The following is a 22863-nucleotide window of genomic DNA, read 5'->3' as shown; positions in this document are numbered from 1 at the left end:
TAAAAGGAAGAGCAAAATGGAGCAGAAGAGACTCAATGGACCTTGTATCCAACACCAAAGAAATATAATTACATTTCAGAAATTCTCTGTGCAACAGCTGCAATATACTGTCTGCACATAGTGCATAAGACAGAAGTTAGAAAGAGTAAAGCAATATGGATCAATTAGAGAACATCCAAATTACACTCGGGAAGGCTGATATACCTGCTGACAAGAATGTCACCTGCCAAAGGACGCTCTAGAGCAGTCGAAGAGGGGACATTAGAGAATTTGGAGCAGCAACAGACCTAACAGTATCAAAACTGAAGACAAATTTGGGATGGTTTCAGATGCAGGTAACAACGTAGCCTAGCAAGCCACTGAACAGGGAGAAAAGTATAAACCGGTACGTGTCAAACACTGTCAGATGGCACGCAAAATGCCCACTCCTGGTAGAAACTAAAGCTACTCTATTAAAAAAAAGTGCAGTACATTTATTATAAATATACAAAGAAGGACAAATTATGGCTGTTTTCCCTTGAAAAAAAAAAAGTTTTAATTTCACGCAGTTCTTTTATGGCATCAAAGTGCCAAATTTATCTTCCCTTTCAGTCTATATAGTTTGATGGAACTATGGGGACACAGAATTAAAAATGTTAAATTTCTAGCACCTCAGAGTTGTTTAATGAACAAAATGGCAAAAATAGGATAAGATGCCAGGAAAAGTATTAAAAACCTCTGAAATTGATTTTTCTGGGTTATCTAGCTCATGCTGAATTTTTGATCAGATGCTGATCCTTCTCTTACCATCACAATCATATGTATTTACAACTCAATAAGCATATGTATGATTCAGTGCTACATTTAAGATGATAAAAGCAGATCTGTCTAGAAATCAAATTCAAGGTGCTCTTCTCTGGTCTCAAAACACAGAGCAAGATTATACTGGATAATCACAGCTTTTGAAATGAGAAAAAGCTAAATTTTCCAGCATCGTGATTTCACAGTAGAAAACAGACAATCATGCATGCTTCAAATGACATCTAAATTTATCTTTTCTCCACTGCAAACAATATTTCCACTTTGCAACCATGAATTTTGCATTCTTTAACACCTATAATTCAAATGGAATAGCAGAGAAAAGATGAGAAGGCTGAATTTATTTTTACTCCAAGAACCATAACTTTTAAGCCAAGATCTTAAGCAAGGAAATTAAAAATATTTTGAGTTTTGGTAGCAGCATTCAGACCCTTGCAAGGCTAACTGAAATCCCACAACTAAAACTACCAGTATTCCGTGCAGAATATGTGAAGCAGCTCTAGGTCAGTGATGCTACGTGCTGAGTGACCTCACCGCTCAAGGAGGAAAGCTTTGCATATGCAAGGAGATGAAGCAGTTTCCACATATAGAAGGAGATAGATATGTTTGAGTAGAGAACCATACAGAAAAAAAAAAAAAAAAAAAGGAAGTCCTAAAACGAACAGCAGAGAAAGCCTTTTTAAAAACTTTTTCGTTAGTACACCCTCTGGAGCTAATGAGGTATATTGCTTGGTGAATGAATAACAGCTAGCAGAGCAGTTGCTATCTCATATGTATCATCAAGGCACCCAGTGTGAATTCAGCTGTACGTTATCACTTGATTAAATGCTATCTGAGAAAGCTTCCACAAGCCACAGCATTGTAAAAGGCTGCGTGTAGCTTTCCTGTCAACACGGCAAGTCTCTCACTTTTGCTCTAACTTGCAATGATAACCATGATAGAAACACTTAATTCTGCATTGCACTTTTCATCTGTAGGTATTGATGCACCTTACAGAGGATATAGAATATTATAAAAATTGACTGGCAATGATCACAGAAAAAAATGAAAAGTGCCATGAAAGCTATTTACTGCTACACATGATGGAGAGAAGTTTATACTGAATCAAAATAATGGGGCAAATCTTGTTCTCATACATTTAGAGAATTTTGCTGTTTCTTCAATAGGTCTGGGACTTGGTCAGCCAGCAGGGTTGCACAATGCATGATACATGAAAATACTAACCTGTTACCAAAGACAATACTGGAAAAGTCCGTGATGAAATCTTCTGGTATCCTTAAAGAAAAGAGCAATACAGAACAGTTAAGTGTTTTGTAACCACAAATAAATGGGCTTAGCTACAAAGTAACTATTGCAGAACACAAATACAGTGTCAACATTTTCCATCTTCCATTGCTTAAAATTGCCATCAGCTCTTACGTAAGCACTTCAGTATTCAGTCTAGGCTCTCGGAATAACAGCCACCGTTTTTAAAAGAACCCTAAAAGCTATCCTACATCCTCCTGTCCTACAAAAAACTGTAATAGTGAGTTTCAAAACAACCCTGTATTTACCTAACTTCTCTCACTAAAGAAAAGTTTTGCTGATTGCTCTGACAAGTGCAGAAGGCAGACCATCAAGGAATGCTTTAAGAAATCCCAAACCTATAGATTTCATTTCACTTTCACCTTGAAGTGTAATCGAAACAAGACAGAATTACTTGCTTACTCAAAAGTAAAAACAGGGGTCCTTGTAGCTAAGAGTACTTACAAAAGGAGTATATTTAGCATGGGGAAGACAAGCATAAATTTATTGGGACTACGAGAATAAGTTGAATATAATAATTCACACTCCATCTGCCTTTTGCCTCTCCACTACTTCACCATTCCCCTGCTGCTGCTGCTGCTTTACAAACAAGCTGCTGTTGATTTTCAGTTCAATGTATCAGGCCATGAACTGCAAAGACTGCAGAGCAAACACTACCCATTCAGCTGCCTTTGCCACGGGGACAGTAATCTCCTACAGCGAAGCAAGTTGAACAAGTGGAAGAAGTAACCGCTTCAGCTGCCACACTTAAATCCAACATTCAACATGAATCAGTGCCCTGAGACATTACTCACCAGTCCCTTGAGACACACAGCAGTCTATCAAAGACAATCAAAGCAAACAAAGAAGTTACCTGTCCTAAAGGGTTTATAGTGTCTAATGATGGGAAAAAAATCAACTCATCAACTCACACAGTGGGAAAATGAAATGGCAGTTATTAGAGTTTGAATCCTTAAAGGAAGAAGTGGGGTTAAAACATGTTTTTAAGTGGTACTTGGATAAAACCGCGTATAGTAGTATTAGTAAGCTAGTTATCTGAGGCAAGCTAGAAATTGAGGAGGAGGGACTAGACAGTGATGTTCAGCTGCACGTGTCTTTCAGAACAGAAGAGACAAGACAAGTTCTGCAAACATTACCTATACTATATGTGCAAACATATCATTAATCCATGCTGATGATGACCAAATAGCCTCCATATGTAGTGGAATAGCTGGAGAAAGGGGGTTGTAACATGATTATTATGATAACTATCACAACACTTACTTGAATGTAAGAGCACATGTTACTAAAATAGACGCATTAATGCTACCTTGGAGCTTGCATTATATTTGCTATGCAGTTAGTGATTTTGCTGCAAATTCTGTTCCCGGCTCAAGCAGCTTACACTAGACCAGTCACATACTAAGCAGATCAGACACAGAACATGGCACAGCTCAGGCCTGAGCTACAGGTGGTAAGCAGTTTTCAAAGAAACATTCTGAGGATGGGACTCAAAGGGCAAGGAAGAAGGTGGAAGGATGTTTCAATCCCACGTTACTGGCCTGAGCCATAAAGTTATCAAATATACAGAGAAGGGAAGGAGAAAATAGCACCCACAATTTAGTGTGATTTTTATTCTCACTGACTGAGCCAGCCAGTCAAGCCAAAAAAGTATGGGATATGGGATGACAACCCTGTGAAACCAGTAGCACCGATCTAATTAATCACAAGTGGGCATGTCTCCCAGCCTCTGTCTCCGACAAAACTAGAAGCCAAGACCAGCTGCATCACCAGGAAATTGAGAATTACAAGACTTTATGTGCATGGAACTAGGCCAATCTTCAGCTTCACTGAAAGGAACAAAACAGAATGCATGAGAAGGTAAAACAGGTAACCTGGCTAAGATCTCAATCCTCTTAAAAGAGGATATGGCCAAAGGAAAAAAAAAGGAAAAAAGCAAAATTTCTGCCTTAAAATGCAAAATACCTGTCCAAACACTTGGTACCAATAAGGCCAAGACATTGCTGTTCAACTGATTACACGTGTTCTTTGTGCACATGATCACAGGATGACCCCCAGGAGTCAATGCAGAAGGATAAGTGTCTCAATGTAATTAGTAGGTGCCTTAAATCATGCGGGTATTTCACCACCAGACCCGACTGCATTGGGAAACATAGGAAATGACATTTCCCATAGGAATCAAAGGTGCTAACAAATTTACTAAGTACCATAACTTGGGAGTAGAATGAGCTATTTATTCTTCTAAAAGTTCATCCACAAAGCGAGGAAAGCTACTCACAAGAAAAAAAGACTGTCAGAGGTAGAAGTTTGGAAGAATCCAAATAACCTCTGAGAATCATGGGAGCATATGAGCAACAATGAGCAGCACATAAAACATGTGAGTGCAAGCAGCACAAATGCAGTTACCTGAATATTGTTGCTATGTCAGTCACATTAACCAGACCAACAAAATACAAAAGATTTAGCAAGATAACGAGAGAGAAAAGATCATTCAGACCAAAAAGCATCTTCATATGGCCATGAATAGTCCATAAAGTAAGAAAAGCAAACAAATACAAAAGTGTAAGGCATTAAAGTGTGGTCAGCTGACAAGGACAGTGGCCTGGGAGCCTGTATTTCTGGACACAGTGTACACAGCCAGCCCAGCCAGTGACTTCTGACACTCCTGTATACCTACTTTCTCTACTGTTCAGTAGAAGAATATTCACCCACCCCCAAAGAACTCAGCACAGAGATTTTAGAGTTCTTCATTATTCCTTAACCACACTGAATGCATTCTGTGTGCACCTCAGAATACACCAACTCCCACTGGGTCAAAAGAAAGTCATCAGTTTCTTACTGACCTACTTTAACCTGGGTGTGAACTCCGTGACGTGCCAGAGGAAGCAGCTTGCATTTCAGCTCACAAGACAAAAGAAAGGACAGACTCTAGCACTGAGCTGCAGACAAAATTATATCAACAAGCAAGGCACCTTTCACCATGGCCTCAATTACACCTCTCACCAATTAGACACTGATTACATCCATCAAATTTTTACAACCTTAAGTTGCTCATAAAGCAACTTACGCTTACGATTCTGCAGAACAGAGTCTGAGGAGGAAGCTGATTTGCAGGATAATGGACAAATAAGGAGAAAAGAAAGAATTAGAAACATAGCTGTATCTCCTAGGTAGCAATCAGAATGCAAAGAATTGCAGAAAGTTAACATTTTAAAACATTTGGGCCTTGGTGCACAAGTTTCTCTATAGATGAAAACATCAACTGCTGTTATTCTCTTGTTACCACTGGATAGGGAAATCGGGGAAAACCCTATAAAGATTATTAGTATCTGATGTCTGGTTTTTAGGATATGTACTTCTATTCAGAGATACTCCGAACAGACTCTGTAGTCACTGTAACCAATGTTATGCTTTGAGGGGTAATTGGAAGGAGAGATCATAGCTGAACAAGGTGGTAGGATTTCATGAGGGTTATATCATTGGCCTTTCAAAGAAGAAAAAAAAGTAGGGCAGTTTCTTAGCTTCTGAAATGTTATCGCTGTCTTACCAAACACGTTAAAACATATTGCAGGGCAAGGTGGGGATGGCAAAGAGAAGGTCACTCACATTTGCATAACCTACATTACAGGCTAAATTAGACCAATCTCCCCAGCATGTGAAATTTACTGCTCATGCTCAGTGCTAAATCAAGTCTTACACAACACCTGTTTTTTTCGTTTGGCTTCATGTGACATTTGGCAACAGATGTATTGTGTGTTATTTACAGGTAATTTCTATACCAAGTTTGTTGTGTAAAAAAGTTGATTTAGGGTAGCAGTTACATAAAAGTTGTGAAAAAAAAAATCAAACAGATGGAAAAAACAGGCATACCTGAGCTCCTTTAGGTCTTCCTTAAAAACCTAGAAAGACAAGGAAGGTAAAATTTTACAGGATGTAGTCATGACAGCTGATTTCTTATCAACTGAATTAATATTGGTTACTTGCTTGGTATTTCTCACCCAAAAGTTTTGTCTCAAGTGCCAGTAGTTTTGAAATGACAGATTACATTTTGAGAAGAATTTCCAAAAGTGTTCAATTAAGTTGCGAGAAATTAATTTTAAAGGCCTAAATCTCTTGGAAAGCTTTATTTTTTAAAGCAGCATCCCTACCATTCTTTTACGTAGCTATCCATAACATATTTTTTTCTTTAGAGTAGTTATGCGACCTTATTCTCATGCGTGCTTTGCAGTAACTTGTTTAAACTATGACAACAGGAAAGAAGTGGCAAAAGATATGCTCTACATATTAAAAGCACACTTTCACTAGGTTTCCTGCAAATTTTGAGTTATGAAAACAATCTCTTCAACTAGAGAGAGGTGTCAGGAGTGGCTCGTCCGCATAAAAATAAAATGAGAAAAGAAAAAGTGTAAGGTAAGGTAACAAAAAAGTGAAGAAAATAGCTATGAAGAAGGAATCGAGGTTGGGACCACAGCAAGTGTATGCATATTTACAAAGAACATCCATAGCTTAAACAGGAGTAGCACTTTCTCCCAGTTCCCACTATGTTGTTCTGGCCATAGCACGCACCTTCCTCTACAGCAGAATTACGAAGACAGACAATTTCTCATAGTTGTCTGTAAGTGTAAACAAAATGTGTGAACACACAGGGTAGGAGAGAGAGTCAATGCCAGTGAAATGACATTTTGCAGTGGTTTCTTTTGGGGTTTTAATTTAAGAGTGAAAATAAACATGCACAGTAAACAAGATGCTGCAGCAGAGAAAGATAGAAGAATCTCTTTCCCAGAGCCTATATATATTTTTTTCTGTAAATCTACACAACAAGAAAAATAATAACTTCTACATTTCTAGCAGTTTCTTTTGACTGCTCTAACTTGGATCAACACTTCTGTGTGGAACTCCCCGCTCTGGCAAACAGGGCTTAGACAGTAATTCATACAACTTCAACTTATCGAGGCCCAGAACTTACTTCTTGTTTGAAAGTCGATAAGGGGAGTCTCAGAGCTTCTCGGAGAAGGGTATACATGCCAGAAATGAGGAAAGCAAGCTGCTCTTCTGAGAGACTAGTGCTTTCTGCAATCAGCTTGACAGATTCTTTGCAGTCTTTTCCTTCCAATGCATTAACAGTGACTGTGAATAAGAAAGCAATGCAAGATCCCTTTAGAAAGAGGAAGCCCCAGAGATCGCAAACATTAACATAAGTACGTCTATGATTGTACTTGACTCAGCGTGCTGACATTTTTCCTGGTATCAAACTCTCAAACTGTAAATACATCTGATCATCCTCCACCAAAGGTCAGTCTCGCAACACTTTACCAAGAGAACGTTAACATACTGAGCCTTTGCATTTTAAAATTGGAGATGATTTCACTGTGGAATTTGGTTCCAATGGGATAATGGAAAAAAAAAGTTCATTGCTCATGAGTTCAAATCTGACGTGAGCTTCTATCATCAACATTGTTCACATCCAGTCTGCTTACAGCTTAACAGTTCTGATACCATAGAAAGCACTAGCGAATAAACAGTTCAACACTGTTCTCCAACATCTCACACAATTTGTCCTGCAATATCAGCAGAGACTAAGGATTAAATGAGCAAGAACGCAAAACTAAACCTTTAAGTCTTATAGTTCGCACAACTGCCGATTAATACAAGCTTTGAAGGAAATGACTGTTAACACACACAGAAATATTACACACTTGAAACTGCTGTGGGTTTATCTCAGTCTTCAGCACTCAGTTATTCATTGTTTTTCCGTATACGAATTGGCTTATACAAACAACAAATTTCTGTTGTCACGTCAGCCTCTGTCCTGCACTCTGATCGGTCTTGAAGGACTGCTGGAGCCACAGGAAGCCCCACGGTGAATTAAAAAAAAGCTTACTGACACAATCCCATTGCAGGATCAAGGAATTAGAGTAGTCTTTTATAATGTGCCATATTTAGTGCTGTGAATAAAACATGGAAAGTTAAAAATGGCCAGCAAGTCTTACCAAAAGCCAAGACTAAGAGAGTAGTTTAATAATATGGTTAAAAAAAAAGTTTTAAACTATCAGCCTTCCTTTTGATATTGGGTGGGTTCCACTCACTGCTGTCTTCTCACTCTGGACAAATTTTCTTTGCTTTTCACATTCTTACACGCACATCAAATTCAGTGATGAGTCCTGGATCACTCATGTGGCTGGCTGAATGTGTACGGCACGATCTGCAGCGCAGACTTCGCAGTGATTAGCCAGGATGGACAAGGTGCTAGCACCAAGCTTTCCACACTGTCTGGAAAAGGCTCTGCTCTAAGACAAAGGAACTGCCTTTGAAAAAAAGGAAGAAGATTCAATTCACCGGAAAAGCCAAACACAGCTCACCACTGAGGCCTGTTCACTAGATCATGCGCAGAGCACTTCGTCCCAACTCTCTGCTGAGAGTGACTTGCTCCTACAGGATGCCTGCGGTCACAAACCTGCAGTTTAGCACTGCCTACGATACTGGATTACCTACAGATACTGGTATATGCAGTTGTTGTGTCTTTAAATGAGTGGGCATATGAAACAGCATTTAATTTTTTTATATTAGTTATTATTCAGTGATAAAGTGACTCCAACAGCCTCAAAAAGACAACTTGGTGCGAGTGCCAGAGCAACGTGGACATAGTCAGCTGAAATCCGTCATGTCTTCATACACTACCCGTCCTTCAAAGGGAACACTGCTGTGTCCTGCAAGCTGTGAAGCACAGCCCAGCGAGAGCAGAAGACGCGTGGATGCTTCTGCCGGCTCTGCAGCGCGCTGGGAGCCCATCTCCGGGCACTTTGGTCAATCTGTACGGCAACGTTTACACGCCCTAGCTTCGGTTTTGAAGGGCTGTGTGCTCCCCCTAGGGTAGGAAGCATTTACTGCACACCTCACGGAGGTGACAATTGACTGAAACCCACGCCGGGGCTTAGGGGACGGTCGGGTTTCCTAGCATCTATTTCGGTCTCCATCCTCCCCGCACTGGACAGCAAATACGGTTCCACATCTGTATTTACTTTTGTCCCAAATGCCCCTGCCTATGTGTAGCTTTACTGCTTTATGTTGTTATAGGGAGCATCCAGGGTTTCCTGCATCCAGGATTTCCTTTTCTGACACGGCGCAGCAACGCTTTTTAGAGACAAATCTTTTTAAAAGAAAACTACCAGATGTCTCGAGCCCTTTATTGACTCAAATGATGAAAAAGCCCGAAAGTTAGCAGAAGGAAGGTGCACAGAGGGGTCGCAGCCCCGCACCACGCCGTGCAGCCGCTGCTCTCCCCTCAGCAAGCCCCAACAAGCCCGTTCTCTTGCTCCCCTCAGCTTTTCCGATCAGCCCGCGATTATTCGGCAGGGACAGCAGCAGGAGAGCTGCAGTCCCCCCTCGGCCCGGCCGTACCTCTGAGGAGGCGGCGGAAGGTCTCGTGGCCCACCTCCTGCACGCCCCGCGCCATCGCCTCCACCTCAGCGGGCACCCGCGGCCCCAGGAAGCCGCCGCCGCCGCCGCGTCCCTCGCCGTGCCCGTGGGCCGCGCCCGCCGCCTTCCCCGCCGCCACCGCCGCCATGGCAGCGCCGCCCCGTGAGGCGGCCTCCGCCGCGGCAGGGGGCGCAGCCGCCGCCGGAAGGAGCCCGCCGCCTCCTGCCCCGCTCCCTCCATGGCGGCGCCTGCGGCTCGGCCGCTCGGAGCGTGAGGCGATCCCCCAGCTCCTTCTCCCGCCGCCGCCATGACCGAGGAGCCGTACGAGAAGTTCCTGGCCCCCGACGAGCCGTGCCCGCTCCTCTCGCACCAGCATCCGCCGCGCGGCGGCAGCTGGAGCCTGAGCGAGGAGGGCTGCCTGGACGTCAGCGACTTCGGCTGCCAGCTCTCGTCCTGCCACCGCACCGACCCGCTGCGCCGCTTCCACTCCAACAGGTCGGCGGCTGCCGCGGGGGGGAGGCTCCCGGACGCCGTCCCGAGGGCTGGGGGACGGGGGGGGGAAGGCACCGGGGGCACCCAGCGAGCCGCCGGGGGTTGGGGTGAGACAGGCGGCCTGGGACTGCGGCGGCTCCCGCAGGAGCCTTTCGGTCCCATGCTGCTAATTAGGGGCAAATCGACGGGCTGTAATTTGTGGGGAAGGCCTACAAGGAAAATGCCGGTGCAGCTCTGCAAAGAAATGCCGGGTGCGCTTGTAAAATAAAAAGCAAACAGGCCTGCTTGCCAAGGATCCTGGTTCTCCTTCCGTATACGCACACAGCCAAGCCTCAGTGTAGCCATGGCTTTTATGAGAGCAGCGTGTGAGGCCTCAGCCTTCAGCACGTGTACGTATGGGTTTAGTTCCTGTTCCAGAGTTGCAAAATACTTTTACTGGTTATTGGTGTTCCTACTGCACCATGATGGAGAGTGAGCAATGAGGTAGTCTCCCAGCTGAATTTGTGTGAAATGATGGAAATTACACTTCAAAAGTGTTGTTCAGTGCTCTTAACTGTGGGTTAAATGGTTTGACGTGAGAAGCATTGATCAAATACAATATGCTATCGTCATCTAGTTCATGTATCCTAAGACCAGATAGTGTCAGGAAGAGTAAGATGCTTGATATTCGTAGTGTGTCTGTAAGACTGATTAAATGCAAATGTGGGGAGTATTGCGCATTTGTCTTGTATGTTTCCCTTCATGCTGTCTTCACCTTCTGAGTGTTTTCTTCAGGCTTGCTCATTTTACAAACCCAGGTACTGAAGGCACCTCAGGAGGGTATTTCATTTCCTTGGGCACCCCCACCCAGACTCACACAGATTTAGCTGTTGCAGATGCACTGCACAACCTTCAGTTCTCACGAAGGCTTTCCATTTTTTCAAGTCACAAGTAACTGTAATGCAGTCCTCACCTCTTTCTAACCCAGTTCATCCCAGCAAGTACAGCAGGCTGTGTGAGGAGAGGGCTGACTGCCTCCAGCTGCAGCGGTGCTACGAACCTGGTGTATCTGCACGCGGTTGGCGTTAGAGTCTCGGAACCTCACCCTGTGTTTTGACATGTCTAGAAGCTTTGTCTGCTCTACCTATCCTTTCATCAATACTTCGTGAATATTGGAGCTGGAGTAATGCTCAGAATCATGCTGTGTCACCTCTTGTATTGTGTATACCAACTGACTGCCCTGCCCACAGAAGTCTGTGCTACTAAAACATAGCACACGGTTAAGGGGTGCAGAAAGGGAGAACAGGACCTCGTCAGTCTGCTAAAAGAAAAGCTTCTGAGGTGTCTTTAAATTGGATAAATTCACTGCTGGCCAGATAGATGTGGGAGTGAGTCCATCACAAACAGCCAGCCAGGTGTGCAGCTAAATAACGATGGTGAGGACCTGCCTTTCTCATTGATGGCACTGCTCAGCCCTTGCAGTTGGATAGAGGAGCGTTTTTTCAGTTAGCCAGATTGAAGTGGATAGACTGATGGAATGGGAATTCAGTGCCTGGGTTTGTGTGGTGGGTTTTGGAAGCTCTTTTCAAATTGTTTGGGCCGTATTGCAGTGCTGTGCTGACTCATAGTTGTCTCGACCTAGTTTTCACCAATCTGTAAAATAAATCCAGATAGGGAGACTGGTTGCATGAGCTTGTTAAATTTTGGCTTACTCTTAGAAAACCTGTTCTGTGAAATCTGAGTCCTCAGTTGTTTTACTTTAGCAACAGCAGTAACTGGCTTTTTAAATGAAATTATAAGGGGAAAAAAGGTGTTGAATTTTAGCATAACAGCATTTTCACACAGGTCGGGTTCCCACCTTGTACTGTCATTTCAACAGCATGTCTGATGTTTTTGGTGTTCAGGGCTGAAAGCAGTGAATAATGGGGCCTTGGCTATATCCGTGTTGTGTTTCCCTATTAAGTATTAGTTTTGCATGGGTTCATCATCCTAGAATTGCTTTGACTCCTATTTGGAATATAGATTAGGAAATACTTTGTTATTCTGAAGTCCAATTGATTTCAATTTATATGGCAGTTATATGAAATTATCTTTTAGTTTAGCGTATTTAAAGAAGAAAAAAACAAAAATTCACACTCTACAGGAGTCATCACTCTGGGATGGAAAGTGTTAATATGTTATAATAAAGGTATAAATACGCTGTGTATGGATTTTTGCCTTGCTATTTTTAATGTTGAATTCCGTTTGGTGTTGTTTGCCTTTTAAAAATACTTAAAACCAGAATACTTCCATTTGAATAATAACTTCAATAGAAATCAGTGTACTGTTACTGACAAGCAAAGTGGAGATGGTTTTTTGAGGCTTAAAAAACATAAGCATTTTTCAGGATGTTTGATGCCAATACGTTTTCTACTTTCTATTTATTTTGTCCTGTGTTACAGGTGGAACTTGACTTCTTGTGGAACCAGCGTGGCCAGCTCAGAGTGCAGTGAGGAGCTGTTCTCTTCGGTTTCAGTTGGCGACCAAGATGACTGCTATTCTCTGTTGGATGACCAGGAGTTCACCTCTTTTGATTTGTTCCCTGAGGGCAGTGTCTGCAGTGATGTCTCTTCCTCTATCAGCACGTACTGGGATTGGTCGGACAGCGAGTTTGAATGGCAGGTAAACTAGTTCCACTGTAAAATTTTGTATAGACTAAGTCCTGGGTTTAGCTTTAACTGAAAAATCCTCCACTGTTTTTTATTCTTTAACTCCTGAACTTTAGAACAGGTATCTGAATCTTCAGCAATAAGGAAAATGTTTTGTTCCATTTTATTCTGGAGTATTTGATCTGGAGAAGAGTCTCCTCCAAGAGGAGTGGTTATGTATTATGGTTGCTTGGTTCTTGTGGTCATTGTGTATCTCGTAGCTGTGAGCTTAGGTTCTATGTCTTGAGGATCTGCCATGCTGATGAAATCTGGTTATAGATGTCTGCTGGCGATTTGGTCATATTAAGTCTTCTGCAAAGATGGAACTGACAGATAAAGTGTAGAATCTGTTGATATAGCCTATTTCCATTTTTTTGGTGCTGAGAAGAGTACAGAGCTTGCTTTGCTTCACCTGGATGGGAAAAGTGTGAAGATGAATCATGTACTGCTTTTGTTCTAGTCTGTATAGGGTGCGGTCCTAGTCAGGCATCGCCATGTGTCTTACTACTTTCTTTAGTGGTCTTTTAATGATATGCATTTGTTCTTACACATTATAGACTTAACTCTTTTTATTTTATAGACTTGTATCAACTTTTAACATACATGTGAGTTTGAAATAGGAAACGTGCTTCAGAATATACTGAAGAATACTTTTAAATTTTGTCATAAAGCTTAGTCTAAGCACATACAGAGCCTTATAAATGCAGCATAAGGACTGAGAATACAAATTTCCAGACAAACTCTGTTCTGGAAAGTACGAATAAACTTAAGAAAACATGGACGGAATTTGCTCTGTATTTCTTACTCTTTTAGTCTCGCTGCTAATCTCTGTATGTACTCTTTGAAGTTACAAGTGCATTTGTATAATGCAGCCTGTAGGAGCAGCTCAGATTGGATCCCAGTGATTCAGTGCTTTGCTGAGTTGTGAAATTTTAATTGCCTGATAAACTGGGGGATTATTTTGAAAAGAAGCAATTTCCCACATCTTACTTAGCTGACAGCGTGTTTGATTAGTAACTAGCTTTTTTTAAACAAGTATTTCTTAAGAGACGTACTTGATTCAACTTGTAGAATTTTTGAAAGCTATTTGTTAGTTTTTACAGTGTTATCTGGCAGAATCTGAGCATGAGTAATCCAACTGTCACACTTTAACTGGAAGTGCATTCAGAAATTACATGTCAGTCGTACAAATGAAGTTAGCTAAAGTTCTGCAGTTGCTTCCAAGAAAATGACAGCAACTTTAATATTTTATTTCAATTGTATTGTGTAATTATGGGATGTAATATAAATTATAGAACTACTCTGAAATTATCTTTCCTAAACTAAAATTGTGCTCAAGAATGGGAGGTTTAGGTTTAGCTTTAGAATGTCATGGACAATTTTCACTGATGGAGAAGGCAAAGAGTGAAATGCCACATCGTACTGGTGTTTCTTTAAATGTAATTTTTTTAAGAGCTTTGAGTAGAGTGTGATTTGCTGCACTTGCAGTTTGTTGGAAGATTAAAACAAGTACTGCAGGGTTTTGAGTACTTATTAGGAAATCGTTAGAGTATATAGATAAGCAATGCTTTGCTAATTTGAAAGCATGTTTTGAATTTGTTAATAGTGTTGAAATGACTTTAAATGTGCCTACGGTATTCTAAGGCTTTGTTCTTTCTTTTGCTTATTACAAGTTGCCTGGCAGTGACATTACAAGTGGGAGCGATGTACTTTCTGATGTTATACCTAGTATTCCAAGCTCTCCGTGTCTGCTTCCGAAGAAGAAAAACAAGCATAGGAATCTTGATGAACTTCCATGGAGTGCAATGACAAATGATGAGCAGGTGAAATCAACTTTCTTCTTTTATGCTAACTGTAAGATACAGAAGAACTTTAGTTAGTGCTGCATCTCAAAAGACATACTGGTTTCTCTAGGTGTAAATGCATCCATATGCAGTACTATTTGATTTTTTGAAATTAAATCTTGTCTTTTGCATCTGTAATAGGCAGTTTAACATGCATTCAAGCTTTCTTCTTGGGTTTTTGAGGATACTCAGAGAGGCAAGAATTATAGAAAGTGGGATATTTGCAAATGTTTTATTCTGTCAGTCCTTCCTTTTTTCTCTAGTTCTTTTAGAATCAATAATAGTTTTAAATGACCTGCTTTTCTTTGGGTTCTAGGTTGAATATATTGAATATTTGAGTCGCAAAGTGAGCACAGAGATGGGCCTTCGAGAGCAACTTGACATTATTAAAATTATTGATCCTACTGCGCAGATCTCACCTACAGATAGTGAATTCATTATTGAACTGAACTGTCTCACAGATGAAAAACTGAAACAGGTGAGTTAAGGTTTGTATATATGCCTTTTTTTTTTTTAAGCCCTCCAGCATCTGGTGTGTCTTGCAAAATGTTAGTTGTGATCAATTTTTCTACATAATTATTATATACAAGGAAATACTCTGGTTTCCTGCTTGACAATAATACGCTCTGGTGTTCAAAAGCATATTGCATGTACTAAACTTGCAAGAAAGACTCTTTGATTTTATGATCTTGGTACATATTAGAAGTGTAGCAATCAATTCTGACATGCTGGCATGTGTGTAATGAGTCATGCTGTGGGACCCGTACTCCTTACAACAAAGCTTCCATTTCGTGACTGTCAACTGGTCGAGGATAGTAGTTTGCTAACTGAACATAAACTGAACATAATTGAAAAGGGTAGACAGTCACTGTTCTTACGGACTTGGACTATTTCATATTTCAGACATTTCACAAGTATCACCGTGAAGTACAGCTCTTCTTACGCCCACTTTTGTTTGAGTGTTTGTAGCAAAATAAATGTGTTTTAATAATTTAGGTGAACTTGGCTGGTATTTCTGTTTTTGTGTTATTATTACAACTTAATTGAAATCTGTGGGGTTGGGCGGGAGATGGGGGGGCGGAACAAAAACTTGTTACTTAGTTTTCTTCCTTCCACAATGAAGTTAGTATTAACTTAGCTCTTGGTAAAGTTAGTTCATTTGATGACTGTGAGGTGGCATGGTATTTAAGCAGCCACAACAAAATGGCTTAAAGTACTAACTGAACTGATCCAGTAATTTCATCATTAGTAACAGGAACGTTGTGTTTATTTGCTATGCAAAGGAGTATCTCAGTCCAGTATTAGGCTTTACTAATTCCTCTGTCTCTGTTTTGAAGGTGAGAAACTATATCAAGGAACACGGACCTCGTCAACGATCTGCAAGGGAAAACTGGAAGAGGAGCAGCTACAGTTGTGCAAGTACCAGTGGTGTGAGCGGTGCCAGTGCCAGCAGCAGTAGTGCCAGCATGGTCAGCTCAGCAAGCAGCAGTGGTTCCAGCGTTGCTAACTCTGCGTCAAACTCAAGTGCCAACATGAGTCGAGCACACAGTGATAGTAATTTGTCCACAAGTGCTGCAGAAAGAATCCGGGATTCAAAAGTAAAGCTTCTAGTTATGTACATGTGTATTAAGCTGTGTAACTTGTTATGGTTGCTTATGTGATTTGAACTAGGATGTTTGTGTTGAAGGAGCCTAGTTAGTAACTGTGGATCTGCTAAAGTTATCTAGCTAAATCAGTGCTGTCTTTCCTCCGGCATGACCATAATGAATTTAAACTTGTACTCTTATCATTTCTCCTCCAAGTTAAAGCCTGATGTTTGTATGTAGTAGATCTTCTGATTACTTTTGTTTGAATAAGGTGAATGGGGGCTGAATAAAGGCTTATACATCAAACTTTATCCTTTGAACAAGCACACGTTTTACATCACATAACATTTTTGTCAAGGATGATCAGCCTAATCTTGGCATAATTTCTGGATAGTAAGGACAGTTTTGTTTATGTAGGCTTCTTGGATCTTCAGTTTATCCTTCTGACATGTCTCATGAGATTACTTTGTGGGGAGTGACCTACTGAAGTAAGTTTCAGTTAAAGTAATACTGTGGCACTTGTCCCGTCTCCATAATTCCAATTTCAGGTGTGGAGAAGAGCAGTTCCTGCTTGCTCTTCAACGTGTCAGGTTGGACTTCAGTTCCATTTGCTATTTGAAGACTAACTTTTCCACTGTAATAAAGACTCTTCTGATCAAAGACTCAGCTGTGCAATGTCACAGGGTGATGTTGTGTCACATAATTGAGACACGGTAAACAGTTCTGATACAGAATTTGTGTACTGATCTTAAGGAAAAAAATCAAGCTATAACAGGCATTTATTTATGTTTGCACCACCTCAGAATTCATTTTAGTTATTTTTCAGAGCAAACGTTAATTTAGAGGTTAACATATTTGTCAACTTTAAAGGTGGCTTCTAACATACCGAACAAAATCTTATGTCTGTTTTCTCAATTTTGGCAGAAACGTTCCAAGCAACGGAAACTACAGCAAAAGGCCTTACGCAAGAGACAGCTGAAAGAACAAAGACAAGCTCGTAAGGAAAGACTGAGTGGATTATTTCTTAATGAAGAAGTGCTCTCTTTAAAAGTGACTGAGGAGGACCATGAAGGAGATGTGGATGTTTTAATGTGACAGGGGTGAATTTATCAGTGTTCTTTCTAAGCCTTAAATGTATTATTCTTATTGTTTACATATATTTCTTGACCAAATTTTGATTAGTATTAACAATATAAACCAGATCTTTTCTCAAGTATAATTTTGGTAAGACATTCTAAGAATTGAGTAACTTCAGCTTTTTGAGACTAATTTTGCAACTAAGACTTCAGAAACTTAATTGACTTCTGAAAAGCTGCTGAATAGATAAATTCTTTTTAAGGAAAATTGAATTTGGCTGACATGCTACTTGCAAGACGTAAGTCTAGGGATGCTTTCGGATGACACTAAGTATGCAGTACTATGCTTCAGCTTTTTTTTTTTCGCCTAGTTAGAGTTAGTATTACACTTAGCTTGCTTTGTCTCTTCCTTTCTTGTTAGAAAGATTATTTAGCATGAGGAAAAAAATAATAATTCTGTAAGGCTTTCTTCAGTCTTTCTCTTGGATCATACAGAATCAAAATACTGTGATAAATCCAATTTCTAGAAGTTTCAATTTAACTCAAACTGCATAGAAAGCAAGAAGCAGGACTTCTAATGCAAAAAATATATATACACAAATAATACCTAATGATACAGTTATTTAGAAAGCATTTAGAGTCAAAAATGAAAACAAAAATTGCAAACTTAGTCTTTAAAAAGTTATTTTGCTGCTCAATATCTCTTAGTCTGATCGTTAGTAACGGTTGACTAGTACATCCCTAGTATTGCTATAAAGAGATTGAAAGAAAACATCGTTATGCATTAAAAGTACATTAATTTTCAGTAAAGTTGTCTAGGACACTACTTAAAATAGCTTAAAATGCTACTGGAAACAGAAGTGCAAACAAGTGGCACACAACTTTGGTGGCTTTTTTTCCCTCTGGAATTTTATCTATATTGATTCATGTTGTAGGCAAGAGAACTTAACACAGCTGTGTCATACAATTATGTTTACTCCTTTACCACCCAACTGAGGATGGGTCTTCCACGCTGGTTGTTGCACAATTATTAATGTGCTTCAGAATCCTGCTTTTGTTGTCTGTCTGCTTTTGAAGTATCTCTTGCTAAGAAAATGAGGTAAAATTATGTTTTTTCAGGTAGGGAGTTAAAAGTAGCTGTTTTAACATGTTTCCTAATCATGACAATCTGTAAAGTGACTTCTGTCTTCATCTTGGAACTACGTGTTACAAAACTCCTTTCCCTCCAACCTGAGATGAAATTGATAGTTCTAAATTTCAGAGTGAAAGTTGAGGAGTTCAAGTATTTTCTATTTCTGAGTTCAGGAAGGTGATTTTCTTACTACACTGATGCTTTACTATTTTAATTTTGCTCTCATGAATTAAGGTGTCTGGCAATTTAGTATGGTCACAGGTGCCTGTAAATGCAGGATATAGCCCAATCCTGCAGAATTGCATGATTCACTTTATATAGAGGTTTGGGACTACTCATTCATTTTGCATGTCCTGCACACACTTTTTTGCCATGACAGCTGAAGTATATTTATTTCAGAAGTGGCATTCCATGTAGCCTGAAAATAATCTAACCAATAAAATATCTGAACAGTGGCCTCTGAAAGGGCTTCAGTAAGAAATAAATGATGTCCATAGTCTAACTAGTCTATGTGAACTCAGTCACTCATTGCAGCCAGACTTGGCTATTAATAAAAGCTATGTAATGTCATTTTCAACTCAAATGTTAGCTACGCCATATTGCCAGTCATTTGGCTGCAGACCAGAAGTGACTCTAATCTGTTAGTATTTGCTTGCAGTGCATTATAGCTGGATGACACCTCTCTTCTTCCTGTAGAAACAATACTAAAAACTTTTTAGCTGTGTACAAGTTATTAAGAATTTAGATTGACTTGTATCTGCAGCATTTTAAATGGATGGGGGAAGAAAATCAATTGCTGTCAATTCAGCTAATTTCAGGATGCAGTAGTTGCACTCTTGCAACTTACTATGGCAGTAATGGATGAATTCATCATGAAACATTTCACTGTGTGTACTGTCACAGCTGAGTATAACCTTTATTTTCCACAGTGATTTTGAGATGTGAATATTTATTTCCTGAAGAAAAATGTACATTTAATATTGTAGAGCATTGAAATTCTGAAATGAATTGTAAGAAAGGTGCAATACCTCAGCATGGTGGAGCATGAAAGTGTCGTTTTATTCTGTTTCAGTAGCTCTTCAGAGTTCAAATTCCTCAGGCCTTGTTGAGAGAAGACTTCCTTATTTTGATGAGGTACCTGTCTACTAGCTTTCAGAGGTTGTAAAACGAGGGAGGATAGTATTTCCATCTTGATTTTAGTGTAAGCATGTAAGTATAAATTTATCCAAATGACTAAATGGTTCCAATTACTCACCTGTTGTATTGGAGAAAAGTTCCTGGGTGCCACAGTAGCTGCTTGGGGTAAGTTATCTCCAGCTGGGTACTTCAGTCACTTGTATGACAGTTAAAATGATAGAAAAGTGTGAGTTTAAAGGGTTGCCACGTTAATAACTCATAGCTCTAGAATCTTGTAGTTCCAGAATGCTTTTAACCTAGGAATACAGAACTGTGGATGTTCTGATCAGAATGTAGAATAATTTCTTGGTTACCTGACTTTCCTCTTTGCTAAGTGCTTGGCATCTCAGAGAATCAGACCTGAAATAGCTGTGGGATTCAAACTTTGTCCCATGCTTTTACATGCTCTCTTTTTTTCCTCTTTCATATCCTTCTTGGTTCGAATGGTACCCTCAGTTTGAGGAGGGGTGGGAGGTGTCTTTATCAGATTCTGATCTTTTCTTGCAATATGCTGTATGTTTAAAATTTGTTTTGGATGCCTGTGGCATTAGTTAGGTGGAATTTTAGTTACACTTTGATCAGCAAGACAAGGTTTAAGCCATAGTGGCTGCTACTTTGTTTTACAGGAGGCTATCTACAGCCTGTTGGGTTCAGATAGCTACAAAACAGCAACAGACTGTATATTCTTTGTACTGCTTTTTTCAAAAAAGAAAGAATCAGATTTCTACTTATTAATTGATGGAAAATGGTAAGCTTAAAAGCAAAATAGAGACACACGGGAAAAAGCTAGTAGTTGTATGGCTCCATGGTACTGAAGCTCTATATCTAGGTGCTTGTACCCCCTATAATATGAATGTAATCAGTTTACACTCTGTAACATTAATGATTTGCTTCCATGGTAACTTTTTCTCTAAAAAGGCTTAGAAGGAGCACTGAAAGTCTGATTGCAATAGGACTGTAAACAATAGAGAACATTCTTTTCTAATATGATTATAAATACGAGGAAGAAAGCTAGCCGCCTGACAAACCTGTCTAATTTGTGTGTGTATCTGGTGTCACCCTTTGTCTCTGTTAAGACACAAACTATTTTTCTTTAACTGGGAAACTGATTAAAGGATGGTTATAGTATACTCTGTATGGGGTGCTTACTAAGAAGAGCAATCAAGGTCTTTGCAAAGCTTACCTGGGCTTAACTTTTAGTTCTCATATTGTGGTTTGAAACCTGTGAAGAACATTCTCTGGGGGGGGAAAATAAAAAGTTTGAATTCATTCATATGCATTTACATCAGAGTGCGTATAAGGTGTTGAAGCAAATAAAATGGCAATATTTACTGTTCATCTATGCTGAATGGCTTAAAGCCATTTCTTTTCTCTTAACACTCTTTGAGCTTTGAAATCAGTTGATGCATTGGTCTATAAATATTAATAAATTTGACTGTTTGGGGGGCTCTTGAAACTGAAACTCATTCTTATAAGCCAGCTTTTCATGGCCAGTGTTGTTAGATTTATTGGTTTAAAGTTCTTGAGCTTATGGGTCTTGCGGTTCTTGGGCATAGAAAGGACCTGGTCGACATGCAATTTTCCATTTAAGGATTGCAAAATTAACTTATTAATCTACCAAGTGCGAATGTTAGTAGTATTCAAAGTTTGTCTATTTTGACTATTAACTCTGATAATCGTACTTGCATTCTCTCTCATCTGGCTAACTTTAAAATATTTCCAAATAACAAATAAATTCTGCAATTAAAAAAAATATATGTTGAAGCTTGAATATAGTTCATAACCAAAGCAAGGAGAAAATGGTGGGTTTTGTTTGTTTTTTGTTTTGGTTTACGTGTTTGGTTTTTTTGATGTTTTGGTTTTCTTTGGGGGGTGGAGGGTGTAGATTAGAATATATGGTACTGCTTACATTGATTTTTTTTTCCAGGTTCTCCACTAATTATATGGCTAAAATGCACTTTTGTATAGAAAACTGTCCTATGTACATTCTGTATCTGCTTTCCACAATGTTTATAGAGATTTTTTCTGAAATTGTGAAGGATTTACCAATAGCTGCCATGCTGGTGACTGATGCTGTTTACATCAAGTTTTCATTGTATTTGAAAATAGTCATGTGCATATTGGAGTACAGGCTGGAATTAAAACTGATGACATAGCAAAGATATTCTCATGAAACTGTGGTATCTTGTTCAGAGCAGGGTTATTCATATATAGGGCTTGTACACACTAGGCAGGCATAAAGTACAAGTTCATGTAGCACACATTAGCTGTTCTTTGTGACAGAAAGCAAACCAGTCCCTCCTTAACTACTGTAGTTTGTTACCCATACAACCTGATCAGAATTGTTTCTTTAGTAAAAAAAAAAAAAAAACACAAATGATATAATCCAAGATCTTGTACTGAAAACTCTCCTCTGTTATTGATTTCTGTGCCAAAGGATTTTTCACTTTTAGTATATGTATATGCTGTACATTACATATCTGTGGGCCTGGACATACGAAGTCTGATCGCTTTTTTTTGTCAGCAATAACTGGATTTTCTTCTGCTGTCACCCTCACTGTCTATAGTCATCAAGCCAATACCTGTCCTGTAATGTTTAAATATCTCTGACTTTTTTTTAAAGCTTATAACCAACCATGGTTGTATAGTTCATCATGCAGATGCCTATGTATCACTGTATTGTAAATCCTGTTCTCAAATCCCCTGCCTTCTGCAATACTGAAGTTTCAAGTGCAGTATTAAGAAAATTCTTCTCTTTCCCACCTGGAACCAAGCAGAAAAGCCCTGAAAATACAGTAAGAGATTAGCAGGCACAAGGATGTATTCCTCAGTGTTTGGAAAGCTTCCTGCAGTGCCTCAGGGATATAAACTGCCTTGTTCATCCCAGCTAAGGCTCCAGTTCTCATCACGTAAGCAAGTTAAAATTCACCAACAGTTACTATTCCAGCCTGTTTCTGTACACATTGAGGGACAGAGGAGGGTAGATGGGGGCAGAAACATAGCACACCACGGCAAGTCTCATCAAATGGTCAGAGACCTCTAATTCTTTTGGTGTGGCTGGGAGGCTGCAGAGTGCAACTGCAGAAGCTATTCCTCTTGCGATGCTTTGCCTTTACTCAACAACTTTTAGTTGAAAGTAGAAAGCTTTTAGTCTGCTTTCTCCCAAAGGTGAGTGGCAGTGCAAAGTATTCTGCAACAAAATAAATGGAAATGTTGCTAAGGTCCTTGAGCTTTTGTGGGAGTCTCTAGTGCTAAGGATTTACCACTGTGTGTGTGACACCTAGAAGCTGCACGGAAGCTGTTACTTGTGTTTTCTGAACTGCAGGGTCTCATCATGCTGCTGTGCTGCAGACTTGTGAACTTCAGAGGAAA

At 39.9% G+C, this 22863-nt stretch overlaps 2 protein-coding genes across 2 annotated transcripts; one reads left to right on the top strand and one right to left on the bottom strand.

The window, feature by feature from the left end:
• Nucleotides 1-325: 325 nt before the first annotated feature.
• On the bottom strand, nucleotides 326-9667 carry COMMD5 (COMM domain containing 5; the record flags this gene model as incomplete). The annotated part of the gene is made up of 5 exons (XM_080553433.1): nucleotides 326-449; nucleotides 2023-2073; nucleotides 5974-6002; nucleotides 7070-7230; nucleotides 9502-9667. The coding sequence occupies 5 exons, from the start codon at nucleotides 9665-9667 to the stop codon at nucleotides 326-328; spliced, it is 531 nt and encodes a 176-aa protein (XP_080409559.1).
• A 51-nt stretch (nucleotides 9668-9718) lies between these two features.
• Nucleotides 9719-21653, top strand: FAM199X (family with sequence similarity 199, X-linked). The gene is made up of 6 exons (XM_080554028.1): nucleotides 9719-10014; nucleotides 12432-12651; nucleotides 14351-14500; nucleotides 14838-14999; nucleotides 15859-16119; nucleotides 17032-21653. Exons 1-6 carry the CDS (start codon nucleotides 9827-9829, stop codon nucleotides 17200-17202), a joined length of 1152 nt encoding a protein of 383 aa, XP_080410154.1. The 5' UTR covers nucleotides 9719-9826; the 3' UTR covers nucleotides 17203-21653.
• Nucleotides 21654-22863: the final 1210 nt, after the last annotated feature.

Source organism: Anser brachyrhynchus (genome assembly GCF_964034855.1).
Source record: "Anser brachyrhynchus genome assembly, chromosome: 13".
NCBI classification, from domain to species: Eukaryota; Metazoa; Chordata; class Aves; order Anseriformes; family Anatidae; genus Anser; species Anser brachyrhynchus.
This window is presented reverse-complemented; position numbering and strand designations above follow the sequence as displayed.